At 39.9% G+C, this 14,567-nt stretch overlaps 1 protein-coding gene across 1 annotated transcript in view; it reads left to right on the plus strand.

The window, feature by feature from the left end:
• Positions 1-14,567, plus strand: part of CFAP47 (cilia and flagella associated protein 47) — a 189,891-nt gene that overhangs the window by 38,168 nt on the left and 137,156 nt on the right. Inside the window, exons 23-29 of the mRNA XM_081003912.1 lie at positions 2,819-2,919; positions 3,892-4,051; positions 5,918-6,113; positions 8,756-8,968; positions 11,306-11,406; positions 12,687-12,812; positions 14,281-14,491. Of these exons, the coding sequence (XP_080860038.1) occupies positions 2,819-2,919; positions 3,892-4,051; positions 5,918-6,113; positions 8,756-8,968; positions 11,306-11,406; positions 12,687-12,812; positions 14,281-14,491 (1,108 nt within the window). The remainder of the gene's footprint in view (positions 1-2,818; positions 2,920-3,891; positions 4,052-5,917; positions 6,114-8,755; positions 8,969-11,305; positions 11,407-12,686; positions 12,813-14,280; positions 14,492-14,567) is intronic.

Consider the following 14,567-nt stretch of genomic DNA (forward strand, 5'->3'; position numbering starts at 1 on the left):
TTATTATTTTTTCCTTACTTGCACTGATGATAGTCATTGTTTGGATGTGGAACTTTTATCCATTTCTGCAGTCACACAATCAATCAGTAGCTGAACTGGGTTCCACACAGTCACAAAAACAAATTAACCGAAAAAACCTCAAAAACAAAAATGCAAAATAAATAGCAAAAACAAAAGAGCCAAACTTAATCTGTTCCAGAAGTCCATTTGACTTCTGAAATGTTCAAAAACCAAGTCGCAGCTTCTGATTGGTGCAGGTGCCCCGGAAACAATAGCTGACAGCCACATCGGACGTTTGGCTTCCGAAAAACGTTCGAAAACCAGAACACTTACTTCCATGTTTTCAATGTTTGAGAACCAAGGTACGACTGTATAATGCCACCAAATACAATGCTGTAAGTGTTGCAGATTTTTAGGAATTGGGTGCAAGATACTGTAATATGATTTAAAGGTGAATCAGTTATAAGACATGCCTGATAGGTTCTTGTTGGTCCCCTCTTCCACCGAGCTTTCCTTTTTCATTGTAATAGCTAGCTTTAATAACGATTACAATGCAGATGTGGCACACTAACTCAGAAGAAAGTCATTTCAAAGTGTGCATAGCACCACAGCCTTAAAAGTATTTTATCAAATTCTAGGCTGTATATAGTACTTTTATTTCTTTATTTCAATGCAGCAATTACTCTATGAAATAAAAAGTAATGTATTATTTCTTTCTGTTTCTATTATTTCTGTATCTATACTTAAATTTGAGCAGCAAGCATAATCAATACACTTTTATGTAAAATGTAAGTGCCATTACAATAATAGAGTGGCTAATAATGGGTTTATGACATTCAGTGGTTTCAGAGAAAATAGTATGACTTGAACTCTCCATCATTAGTGAAAATTACTTTTTGACTATGATTAAAATAGATGGATTTAAATGCTACTTCAGTTCAGTTTGACTTAATTAGCAGCAACTCTAAAGCACTTCCCATTGTCTTTGAAGAATACTGTATTGTTTGCTTTAAATTCATTTGAAAAGAAGGAGATACTGACTTCGTCGTGATAGGTATATGAAAAGACATCCCTTTTATTAATTATTGTGTGCTTTAATGTTATTTTCTTCTTGTTATTTTGGATGCAAATTTAAATTTTTTATGCTCGTTATACGTAGGTTCAATTCAGACCTTGTAACCTAGTCCTGCATACCATAGTTTCAAGGCTGGAATCATGCCGTAGACTCACATAATCCTACTCTTTTCTCCTCTCTCCTGCCCAGATTTCCTCCAATACTTAATGATTTTCTCTAACCTTAGTTTGCTATGATACCTAGATTGGCAAACTACAATTAAGCCTGCTTCCAAGTCACTGTTTGCAAATTCTTCAGATTATGAAGATTCAGATGTCTTGTGGCTTGCAAATTTATTACGACATAAGCTTTTGTGGACCACTCTCAAGTTCATCATATCCATTGTATAGTCCAAAACTGACAAGTTTTGGTGGGACAGTATGTAGGAGAGTGAGGGCACAGTGAAATGATATTCAAAAAGAACGGATCATAAAAAATGGCAGTGATTAATTAAAGTTTAGTTGCTCATCTTCTAGTATGAGAGGGATCATAATCTGTCAGAAATGCCCTTTTGCATTCTATGTAGGACAGACAGGTCAATCTCTAGGCAAAACAATAAATTAACACAATCTGATTCAGCACTGATAGTACCCAGAAACCTGGAGGGGGGAACATTTCAACCTACAAACACCCTGCAACTGACCATAAAAATGGCACAAACAAACAAACAAACAAACGAATTAGAACTCAGCATGCAATCCAATTTTGTCATTTTGGATTGAGATTATACATTTTTATTAAATTACATGTTTTAATTAGCTAACTAATGGCAGGATGTTTGTGTTAACAGCAACATTGCTTTGTTAATTTGTCACTGTCATTACTGTACTTTGCTTTCCCGTAATTGTCACTGTTTGTTCTTTCAGCGTGGCGTTTCTCTTTGACTTCACTCTCATATAGCCAGAGCCGGCCCACCTTTGAGGCAGGGTGAGGCAGCTGTCTTGGTCAATAGAAGGCCACTGTGGGCACTCTGCCTGCTCTGCTGCCATTGGCAGAGAAGTGGCACCGGCAGCAGCACCGGTTTCCGATGAGATCTTGCTGAAGTCTTGCAAGATCTCACGGAATGCAAAAGTCCTTGCAAGATCTCACCAGAAGCCTTGCAACCCAGGGAAGAGAGGCTGTGGCAGTGGAGCAGTGTGGCAGCAGGTTCTTGTTTTACATCAGGTGGTGAACAAGGCACACCACCCCTGCATATGGCCAGCAGCAGATGGCAGCATACCAGAGAGTGGGAGGAGCATGACGGTGAAGTTGGCATGGCACAAATATGCCAACAGGAGCACTAGATTGGCCCAACTGATGTGACTGAACCATGCCATTTGAAGTGCCCCTCCTCCTCTCTATTATGGTATGCTGCAGGATTACACTTGATGAAATGGACTGGGCTGTATTATAATTTATACCGGAATAATGGTATTAGCCTTCAAACTACTCAACAATTCTGTGGCAAAGTTGCCACAGTACTCTTTGTTTTGCCCTTCTGTAAATGGGCAAGCTGTTTGAGTTGCGGGGAGGAAGTGAAGAAGAGAGTCCAGACTGTGAGAGCCTGTGGCATGTTCTTGTGGAGGGTCAGATTTATGACATTTGAGCCAACGTCTCAATCAAACAGTGAAAGTAAGTGATTATTGGTTTTAAACAAAGGATACTTGCAGAAGCATTTGTCCAGAGCTTAAAAATAACTACGTGTTTTTTTCTTTCTTTCTACAGTATTACAGCCACCACTGCAAGTTTCTCCTTTAGAAATCATATTTCAGTATTGTAGGAGAAGTTTGAAGTTGGGTGTTATAAGTGACAGCAGTAACATAAAGGTAGGTATGTTACAGAGATGAGTGGATCTTCCAGTTCTGCTTTACTCTTGTTCTGTAGTGAATCATTAAACGGAGGTACATTTATTGTTCATGAGAAATGTGCTTTCTGTTTGTTAAATGACAAAAGCCTTGGTAAATAAAAATATTTTCAGTTTGGGTCTGAAACTCAACCATGAGGGAAACAGATGCATCTCTAAGTGGAGATCATTCCAGAGTTGATGCTACCATAGAGGTCTTTCTACTCATCTTCTCACTCGAAATTCCAGTGGGGACCGCAAGCAGACAATCCCTTTCCTGATGATTTTAAGGATCAAGTTGACTAGTATTGGAGGAGGTGCTTCTGCAGATTATTTGGACTCTGGGCCATTCAGGGCTTTGTAAAACCCCACTAACACATGGAATTGAGCCTGGTAGCACACAGACAAGTAGTCCAGAGATTTTAGGACTGCTGTTACATGACCCCATGTTTCTGCTCCAGTTAAATAACCTGATAGCCATTGGGCTCATCCACACTTTTGTTTGTTTTGTGATTTCCAGACTCTAGGGTTTTGTTTCCATCCATACCTGGATGACATCCTGATGTCACTATTTTTGCGTGATATATTTAAGTATTGCTCCTGAAGTTTTCTTGTAGCATGGTGTGGTGTGGAGCTGTGGGGCTGCCTTCCCAACACTGATTTTACTGCAGCTTTCCTGGACAGGTCTAGGGTGGCACAGATTGGCAGCAAAGTGCAGGTCTGCCAGCAGGAATAGCAACTGCTATAGCAACACTGGTATCAGGAGGACGACTGCATGACTATGCTATCATTTGGACTGCTACTGAGGTTTTGGGAACATAAGCTTGAAATCTGAGTGGTGGTACATGACTTTGTGAACTCCAGTCTCCTGAATGTTAATTAAAAACAGATAAGTATATCTTGCTGCAGTAATGAAAGTAATGACCCAGCTCTATTCCTCCACATCTTTCTACAGAAGCTACACCTGAAAAATGTCTCAAAGAAACAGATTACTTGGAGATTTGATCTTGATGCTGCTGGCAAAGCAGTAGATTCAGGCATCTTCAAATTTAGTTTGTATACTGGAGTTCTCTATCCAGGCCAATCTACAGTTGTTACCATATGCTTCTGTCCATGTAAGTATTCCCCCAAACCTGATTCAGTTTGCTCTCTCTTTCTGTGTTTAAAATTAATGCTGTATGTTTAAGCTTCCGCCTTTGATAGGGTTTTGAAGACTCTGAAAAGCGGCACCACCATTTATATTCCTATTCTGTTTTAAAGCAAACACAATTTTCACTGAATGTTTGCAAAGTAGTTGATTGGTACTGGAAGAACACAAGTTGTAAATTCTGTATGCATAAACAACCATAAGCTAGGGAGGTTGACTTGATTCTGAACAAAATTTAATTTGCTGATGCTCAGAAGAATTCTAATTGCTCCTATTTGTTGTCTTATGAAAAGTGTACTTGCAATGTGTTTATAGGGGTTTGGGAAACATCAGTTTCTATCTTGAAACAAATATGCAAGCCAGAATGAATCAGCTGATAGTTGTTGACCTCCACATTCCACCATGCAGGAACTGGATTTCAGTCTGGGAAATACTAAGAAGGCAGTCAAGGTCGCTTTGCTGCAGCCTCAGACATTGCTGCTTTATTGTATAACATGTTTGACATAGTCAAGGGCTTACAAGTCTCCCGAGACTAGGCCTGTGTCATGGATAAAGTTAAATTCAACTTCCTACTAGTACAGCTGTGAACTCACCTCTCTCTTTTCAAAGCCAGCCTGTCGAAAACTTTGCTTGCTGTGCATCTATAGAATGTTTGATAGAGATACTACAAAGAGAAATAGGGTCTTAGCACTTTCCTTGCTTACTTAGAACATTTTCTGTTGTTTTATGTTGGAAAGTTCAGTAATGAAAAGGGCTAGTGATAGGCACATCACAAAGTGTGTATTTGAAAAAAGAGGTGTAGGTGTAGGTGCAGGGAGCTGTAGTTTTATCAAGATTGGTACAAGCAAGTTAACTGCTAAATCAGCCATTCAGTAAGTCCGCAAAAATAATTACTCCACATTTCCCTGTCCTGCCTACTTATTTATACATTTTGATGATAGTAATATGTCAACTAAAGGTGAAAAATATACCGTCTCTAAGGCTCTCATACCTAGCTGCTGGGCAGCAGTTTTTGCTTGACTAGATGAAGAGTAATACAAGCCTGTATCAAATATAAGTGATACTTGCCATTAAGGGATGTGCTGCAATATCAGTGAGGAACCTATGGAGATATTAATTGTGAACTTGCTCACTACTGATGTTGTATCAAAAGTTGTCAAACAGAGTATGTTACCTTTTAAACTTGGCAAGAATGAAGTAAATGGTAAAGATCTTTGAAGTGAGTCATTGCCCTTCATAAAAGCTGGGCCCCTTTACGAAAACCTCCAGCTGGTATAAAATGCTGCAGCCAGACTAGTTAGTTACCTCCAGCACATACCTCCACTGCTTAAAAACTTGCACTGGCCTCCAATAATCAATCAATGTTCTTAACTCATAACAACTTAGGTGCATGATACCCCTGTCCGATCACTGAGATCTTTGAGGGAGTCCCTGTTACTGGTTCCCATGACTCCCATGCATTATTCTTATCTACCACATGCTGTGTGTTCAGCATTCTAGGTCCAGTTCTTTGGACCTCCTAGCTGAGATCAGGCATGCCCCTCCTTGATGACCCTCATGTGTTTGGTGACTGCTTTTTAAAAATTTCAGCAAGCATTTAAAATGTGATTTTATGGTTAATTTTCATTGCTTTAATGCTATATCCTTATTGAATCCTTCTTGGACCCCTATTTCCCATTACATAGAAAATGTAGTATATAAAGTTGAATCCAACAGAAATGCTACAGATTTCTACAGCTTAGCATGCTTAGCAAGAATCTTGTCTAATCTGCTGCTTAAAAAGCACACTTAATTTATGTTAATATGAATAACCATTAAATTCCCTCCCCCCCAGATTGGGCTGGGGCATATACAGCTCAAGTGCCAGTTCTTCTGAATGAAGATGTATCTGTTTACCGAATAGTCACTTTATCTGGGTCCATGACGTCATCCAAGATCAACTTTGAGCCTCAGCTCGTGATACTGACTCCAGTTCCTCTCAATGTGGAAACAGGGGTAGATGTCTGTATAATTCCTCAGGATTATTTAAGGTAAATTACAATTTACCTAAATTACAGTTTAAGTTGCAATCAAGTATAAACTGCTTTCCCCTATTGCAGTTCTTCTGTAAAACTCTTATTAATTTAAAGGGTGAGTTTATACATATGAGAGGAAGTGGCATTCTTTTCTTTTTAAAAAAATGAGATTAATTTATACCTTCTCTTTTCAAAATAATGTCTTGTGCTGCTGATAAATGAATAGGGGGGGAAACAGTTGCAACAAATTGTGAAGTTGCAGGATAGTTTATCTGTGAGACAGGCTTACCTACATTGCTTTTCCTAATTCTTACAATAATATGGATTAGGGATCTTGGGTTAATTAATTATGCCTTATTATGTGTCAGTAATTTGTTGTGAGACGGGGTATGGCATTGGATCAGAGCAGATGGTCAGATGCAGAAGTGAAAATCCTCTGCAGGGCACTTGGACAGGTGGGCAGGTAATATGATGACACCAGGGGGCAGAAATTTCAAGTCACAATTGCAAATGAAAATTCTTCTGTTGTAGCCGTAGCTTGAAGCAGAGCTTTTTGAATTTGGTGCCTTCTTTTCACTTTGCATGACATCAGAATTTCAATTACTTAATTGAAAAAGTGCCAAATTCAAGCCATGCCTACAGAGAGTGCTTTGAGTCTTTTTTTTTGGAACTGCCGCTTGAATTGTTTTCCAACTTTCCAGTGCCTGATGTCTTATGATGCCAGACATGGAGAAGATACAGTAAGTATGCGCCCAAAAGGTGGGCCAACCTTTGAGGCCCCATGTGCTTAATTAGGCCTGTGGGCCGGAGGTTCCCCACCACTGCTGTAATGAAGCTCAAGACTGCAGAGTAGTTGCTCATGTATAAACGATAATTCGAACCACTGTAGCAAACAAGTTGGACTTAAGGATGTCAACATATAAGATCCTGGTTTGATGGAGGATCAGCTCCCGTTGCGTGCTGGTTCAGGACCAGACATCATCTCATCTAAGCCTATGCTGGACTGGTTTGACGTGCTACGGGCTTTTTTTCTGGAAATTCATTAAGTTGAGCAGAAAGGGAAGTTGGTCTGCTGAAGGCTCTTTCTGTAGCATCCACAGGGCTGCCAGGACAGCTCTGCTTGTACACAGCACCATATCTAGAATTTGATTTAGTAAGGAACATCTTAGACATGTTTGCCATTTAGTTATATACCATTTACTACCTAGCCTATGATGTTACTTAAGCTCCAGCTGCCCAAACCTTTGGGTTGTATTTTATTTTTATTTTTTGGTGCTGTGGAGGTTCAACTATCCTTGTAGGATTGTGCTAATTGTAGGATTGTGTTCACCAAAACATATTAGTTGGTGATTTTATAGGTTTTTGATCTATGCATTCCTTTGTTATTTCGAATGAATTGGATCTAAGGAACTATTCATGCATGCCCTGGAGGGCTTTGGATGTGTGTTTGTTAAATAACTCATCACGTCACATGATAAACCTCTTTTAGAACTTGAACAGGGTATCAGCTTGTGATATACTGATATATCATTGCAGGCGGAACAGAAAGTTATAGGGAAAAACAAAGTGGTGGAGCTTTTTTTAAGGGAGGTAGGTCATAAAATGCTTAAATAAACCTGTGACGATAACAAGCGGGCAAAGTAATAAAGATAAGCTTAGTATCACAAACGATTGCCCATTTCATGGACAGAACGAGGGCGACGGGGTGCAGAGACTTCCGCCACAATTCTAATTACAGCCAGCAATTTAAAGGGAGCCCGCGATTGACCATGATCATTCGGGGATCGACCTGTTGATCGTGATCAACCTGTTGGACATTGCTGTGATATAGCATGGGGTTGTGCCTTTCCACATAAAGAAGGAAGTTCTACTGAGTATTCAAGCCCTTGACTTTGCTGAAAATTGTTCTTTGTACAAACACTAAATGGTGTTCCTAGCTGAAGTGGCTTTGCAAATGGACTCAACAAAACAATATGCAAAATCAGCTTGGTGTTACTCTAAATTTTACTCTTCAAGAAGCTGGATAATGTAACAGTATAAACTTTGAAAATTATGAATAAGATTTAATATAACCTGAAGTCCTTCAACTTTGGTTTATGAACTCCCAAGTAAGAAGTTCTTGTTTAATACAAATTAGCTGTTACTTTACTCAAAGGATTCTCATCTGACAGCTAATTATAAAATGTATTTTCCCCCTTAAAGTAATTCTCTGAAAACAACTGTGAAAATATATTCTTCAGCTTTGTTATGTTGATCCTTTGGGACTACAGTGGTACCTCGCAAGACGAATGCCTCGCAAGACGAAAAACTCGCAAGACGAAAGAGTTTTTCGTTTTTTGAGTTGCTTCGCAAGACGAATTTCCCTATGGGCTTGCTTCGCAAGACGAAAAACAAAAAAAATGAAAACGTCTTGCAAGTTTGTTTCCTTTTTCTTAAAACCATTAATACCCAGGGTAACTTCGAGGAGCAACTCATAGCACGCGGTGTGGTAGCCTTTTTTGAGGTTTTTGAAGACTTTGGTGATTTTGAAGACTTTGGGAAACCGTGCTTCGCAAGACGAAAAATTCGCAAGACGAAAAAACTTGCACAACGAATTACTTTCGTCTTGTGAGGCACCACTGTACATATCTTACTGCTTCTTCTTCTTTTTTTAATAGTTCGACAGTCTTGCAAGTTGAAATTTCAGAATCGGACTCTGGAGAGGATGTTCATCAGATTAATCCTTTAACAGTGGATTTTCCAAATGGCAATGTAATTCAAGTAACATCAGAAGGAAACAATATTGGATTTACCTGCCATGTCAGTTTCTGTTCTTCAAAGCCAATTTCCTTTTTGAAGAATGTCTTTTTTGTTGATGGAGAAAAGAACAGGTAGTCACATTTAGGTACTTCTATGTGTAGAAATAACTTGGGAAAATTCTTAAAAGATGTTACTTAGCCGAGGGGAAGTGTATAAAAAATGGAGAAGGATGTAGTCAGATTATGTCTTGAGGGCAAATCTCATTTGAAATGCTACTGTTTGAAATGGTTGATTTACTACATAGAGAGAATTCCAAAGAACGAGTGACCCAGTGCTGGTTCCAGGATTTTGGCGGCCTGCAGGGAAAAAAACCTAACTTCGTTGAGCCAATGAAGTGGCCAAATAATCCATCCACCTGAGTGAAGAGGGGATAGCTCCCCACCTTTTCACTAGTGGTTTCCTCTTTCCCACTCACCTGCAGAAGTGGGACTGAAGAGGAGGAAAAGAACCCTGTGTAGCCCTTTTAATAGGAGGTGTGACAACATAGCTCAAGTTCATTGTGGTATAGAAATCGGTTCAGGAGAGTTACACCAGGTGCCAGGACTAGGGGGAGAGGGGAGACAAAAAACAAGAAGACAGTTGCAAGGAATGGGGCATGCTCAGCACAAAAACTCTTTATATCGACTGCTTTCTATCTTGGCTCAGCTCATCCTGACTGACCTGTTGGTCTTTTGGACCCTCCAGCTACACTTTCTCCTTCTCCTTGCCATGAAAGAGAGAAGTGACAGGGCTTTTTTTCCAGGGGGAACTCACCAGAACTCAGTTCTGAGGTGGGTTCCAGAACCTCTCAGGTGAGTTCCAGCGGCTCTCAGGTGGCTGCCATTGCCATGCTAAGAGAAAGAGGAAGGTGTTTATGGTGAGTTCTGGCGCCTCTTTTTCTAGAAGAATAGCCCTGGAAGGTGGGTCTGTGGGCTGGTAGTGAAGTTAGAAAAGAAACAGCAACAGAGGGAGGTGAGCAAGCATGTAGCTGATTGCTACTCCTTCTCACCATTGTAATTTCTTGGGCGTTTCCCAGTTTTTAAAATTTATATTAATATATTTATAAATTGTGCTTCCTTCAAAGGAGCTCAAGGCTATGTGCAACACACACATTAACATTATAACACAAACAATAAAAGCATGCTAAAAAGAAGTAATAATAATTCAGTAAACACTGATTCAGATATTGTTGCTGAACATTAAGCATTCCAACATCAAGTGGCGAGAGTGTTCGACTAGGACGTGGGAGATCAGGGATCGAATCTCCACTCAGCCAAGAAGCTCACTGGGTGACCTTGGGCCTGTCACAGTCTCTCAGACTAACCTACCTGGCAGGGCTGTTGTGAGGATAACATTTAGAGGGAAGAGAAGCGTGCATGCCACCTTGAACTCCTTGGAGAAAAGGTGGGATAGAAATATAATAAATAAATTAACTAGCAAAAGCCTGGGTAAATAAAGTGAAACCTGAAGACCAGGAATGAGTTAATAGTTATGCCCTGTTTTTGGAGTGTTGCTCAATTAGTATTGTTTTAAAATAAGCTTTTGTATATTCATGATGCACAATTACAGTATAAAATTTATATTTCTACCCCACAGAATTTTAACTTCCCCAGATGCCTAACAAAACGGATAAACATTTCTAGAAAACATTAAAAACCCATCCCATGAAATAATGTCAGGGACCAGAAGACTAAAACAACCAGCAATTATGCCATAAGTGCTCTCAAGAGATGTTTTCCCAACCCATGGTCTTAAAGGTGTAGCAAAATAACAAACCTGATTATGAATGCATAAACTCCTGAAAAGCTTATCAAGCAGGTGATGCTGTTGTTTGGGGAGTTGTCTGTCTTTAAGCACATTAAACGTGCTTTCTATTCTCAGGCTTTCTATTCTCAGGGCTGAAAATTACTGAAAGCCACTAGTCACAAGATTGAGGCAGAGCTTGGCATAATCAGCTAGCAATTACATCATTTTTTTACTAATATCTAATCAGTCTTACAAAATTTCTAAATGGTTTGTACAAGGATTTTCCTTGTGGCAAGGAGTTCCATAGCTCAGCTTTCCTCAAGCTACATACATACATTTCCTCTGGAGGTATTATGACAGGCTTCCCATTTTAGGCAAAATTTGTTTTGCTGTGTTTATCTGTTGCCTGGTGTGCTTATTGCTTCCCCTTCTACCTTCATTATGTGCAGGCATATGAATGTATGCATTGAAAAAGGCCATCAAGATATTGTTGGACTCCAGTACCCATCACCCCCAGCCGGGGTGGCCCCTGGTCAGGGATGATGGGAGCTGGAGTCCAACAACTACTGAAGGGTCACAGGTTTCTCATGCTTGCATTACAATGTGTGCAGTCTTCGGTTTGGTGCCCTGGTACTGAAGAAACTGAATGTGTTAATTGAAAATACCTCCTGTTGTATTTCTAGATTTCCACTTCAGGTGTCTGCAACGGCAGAGAATTGCCTCCTTACTGTGTATCCCTACCTGGCATGCCACCTTACCAACCAACAAATTACCCTGAAAAGTGGTGAGCAGAGGAGGTTTTATCTACTTAGGATAGCTCAAATGCTTATCATAGTTAACACATTGTAGTGAGATTATCCTTAAAAAGGGCTTCTAATTTTCTTTGGCTACCGAACGGCATTTCAATTGTATGTCCTGTACAAGCTGATGCTTTCTGTGGGTGGGAAAGAGTAGCAGTGAAAACTTAAAATGCCCAGTGTTATTCAAATGAAGAAAAACAGCTAATAAGCAGGAGGAGAGAGAAAGAGAGAGAGAGGAGGATCAATGAGTAAATCAAGAATGAATAAATTTGCAGAAGATGCAAATCAGTAGCGGTAAATGGAAGCTGGTTCTCCACATATAAAGTGAGGTAACTCTCCACAATCTCTCTCTCTCTCTCTCTCTCTCTCTCTCTCTCTCTCTCTCCCTAATCCCCTTACTTTCCATCCATCCATCCACACACATACCCCAGCCAGCTGTTTATATATGCTTTCCCCCCTCTACACCCACCCTTCCTTCCCTGCCTCCAATCGGGACTTTCCTGATGCTGCTGAGAAATTGATGTGGGGTGAAGGGAGCTGACTGCTTTGCAAGTCACCTCTTCACTTTGGATAAATTTTGCATCCAGAGAAGCAGCAATATGAGCGACCTCTAGCATTGGAAAAGGCTCTCCTCTCAGATTCCTGGACCACCACTTCCTTCTTCATTCCCACTGCTCCACTCTCAGCCAACACCAGTCCTACCAATTCTGTTGCTGCATAGCTGCCACCACAAACTAGTATTTGGAGGAGGAGGAATATGAGAACTTGAAAGGAAGGAGGAGCTTGCGCACCCAACAGCCAAACCTGTTAGGAATTAGTTTTGGGCTTAGGTACCCCTTTCAACCCACAAACTCTTAGATTCCCCCAGCTTGTCCAGGATCACCCTTTCCTTCTTTTGTTCCTCTTTGTTGCTTCTTCACCAGCCAACCCTGGCTTCTCCAGCTCTAATGATGTACAGATCTAGGATTACTTCTTCCTTTTCTGCCTCCACTTGCTGCTCAATGCTTCTGCTCTCCTAACTAGTAATTTAGAAGGTTGTTTGGGACAGGAGAGAATGCAGAATATAATGAAGGGGGAGAAAATGTGTCAGATGAATGCTAGGGGGCTCAATAACAGATATGAGGACCAAACATGGCCCATGGGCTGCCCATCTATAGTATGTAGAACGCAATTAGCAGGGGGGAGGAAAGCAAATGCTTTTGTACTTATTAATTGCAGAAAGTATTGTAAAACGTGTAATGTTACATTTTAATCAAATTTGTAGATTGTAATGAGATAATTTACAGCACCGGAGAAACTTTGCAGCATCCATGCTATGTTCCAGGATCATGTTCACAAATATCTTCTGGTACTTTTGAGAGAATCACCAACTCTGAAGATTCTCTTGCAGGTATAATATACAGGATTTCTTTACAACCATGAGGGCTAGAAATGTTTGTTAATGACAATTTAGATTTCCAGGGTTTGTCTGAAGTTACTAGCTTCTGCGTTAGATTCCAAATCCTGCAGCATGGCTATAGCTATATAGGTTTCCAGACACTTGTAGATTTAAGAGGTATTCTTGTTTAGGAGATGTGCTATGCAGTGGCTATGGCCCTACTCATACAACAAACAAAAGTGACTTAACTATGCTAATCAAGATTTTATGTATGTTCCTGGACAGGATATCAAAACAAATATCACATTCTTGGGAATCAATATTAGAAAGTTTCAACAGATGCTGCTGCTGAGAAAAAGAATATCAGCTAGTTTATTAGCTGTCTTGTGTGGATTCACCCTAAAAGACCAAATATAAATACGTTAAACAATAAATAAATACTGGACTAGATGGACCATTAGTCTAATCTAGCAGTAGTTTTGAAATCGACAATCTGGCTTCTATTCAGAGGGAATGATTTTAGCAGGGGTGGCCAACCACAGTTCTTTGAGGGAGAGATTCAGTTCTGCTATTGGCACTTGCTTGAAAATCATAGACTTGTAGAGTTGGAAAGGACCCTGAGGATCATATAATTCAACCCCCTGCAATGCAGGAATATGCAACTGTCCCATACAGGGATTGAACCTGCAGCATCACTCCATGCTCTACCCAACAGGTGAAGCTCACAAAACAATAGAGGGGATTTTAACTACCTCAGCACTGTTAAGGCCTGCAGTTGCAGGAAAACTACTGCAGATATCCTTTTGAAATTTGGCAGCATTCATCCCCACAATGGCACTCCACACCTACAAATGACACCAGATTCTGTCGAAAAGAAAAGAGATTTGTTCCTTTAAAAAATAAAATAAAAAGCAAACTTTAGACGTGGCCAGCACCTCTTTGTCTGGAATTTGGCAGCTTTTACCCAGCTAGGAGGGAATCATATACCTGCAAACTTCATTTGAGACTGTCATAAAGAAAATGAAATAAAGCTAGAAATTTGAGTGATTTACCTATGATAGTGGGAAGGCACAATGCTTTGCTTTTCCTGAACCGAGATTCACATCTGAAGTGCTGAGTAGTCTCTAAAGCAGCCTGAGCTGATTTGGGACTGTTTTCTGAAGCGCTGAATCTTGTGATGAGTGCACATCTCTACTTAGTAAACCAACAAATGTGTAGTGGAACTGAAGAAATGTCAATGCATTTATTATCAGCTGATCTAATTAATCATGTTCCAGTATGGAGCTATACATTAATTTGGTCTGCTCTGATAGCTAATGATTTCTTCATAGTAGTGTAGCTACCGATCAGCCACCACAGTGTACAAACACATCCAAAGTCCTTGGTTTTATTTCCAGCAGAAATCAAACGTATAAGAAAGTAAGTGCTCTACTACTACTTTGTGGTATAATTACAACTAAATTCAGATATTTTTCTGCAGAATTGGAAAAGATGCTTGAAAGGCTGAAGAGTGAATCTACCTATCCAACTAGACGTGCTAGAAGCAAATTTGAATTATTGGTTTTTCCTGATGAAGGCACAGAGGAGTATGCTTTTTATGAGAAAGTCATTTCAGCAGTTCAGAATTGGTTTACTCTCTTTGGTTGGTCTAAAGGGCCAAATCCCATTTCCATTCCACATTCTTTAAGACGGTACTAGCTCATTATTTTCTCACACTTCCTACCTTTTAAACAGTGAATGTCTTTTTCGTTTGATTAAAAGAACTGT

Source organism: Podarcis pityusensis, assembly GCF_964106645.2.
Source record: "Podarcis pityusensis genome assembly, chromosome: 4".
Taxonomy (NCBI): domain Eukaryota; kingdom Metazoa; phylum Chordata; class Lepidosauria; order Squamata; family Lacertidae; genus Podarcis; species Podarcis pityusensis.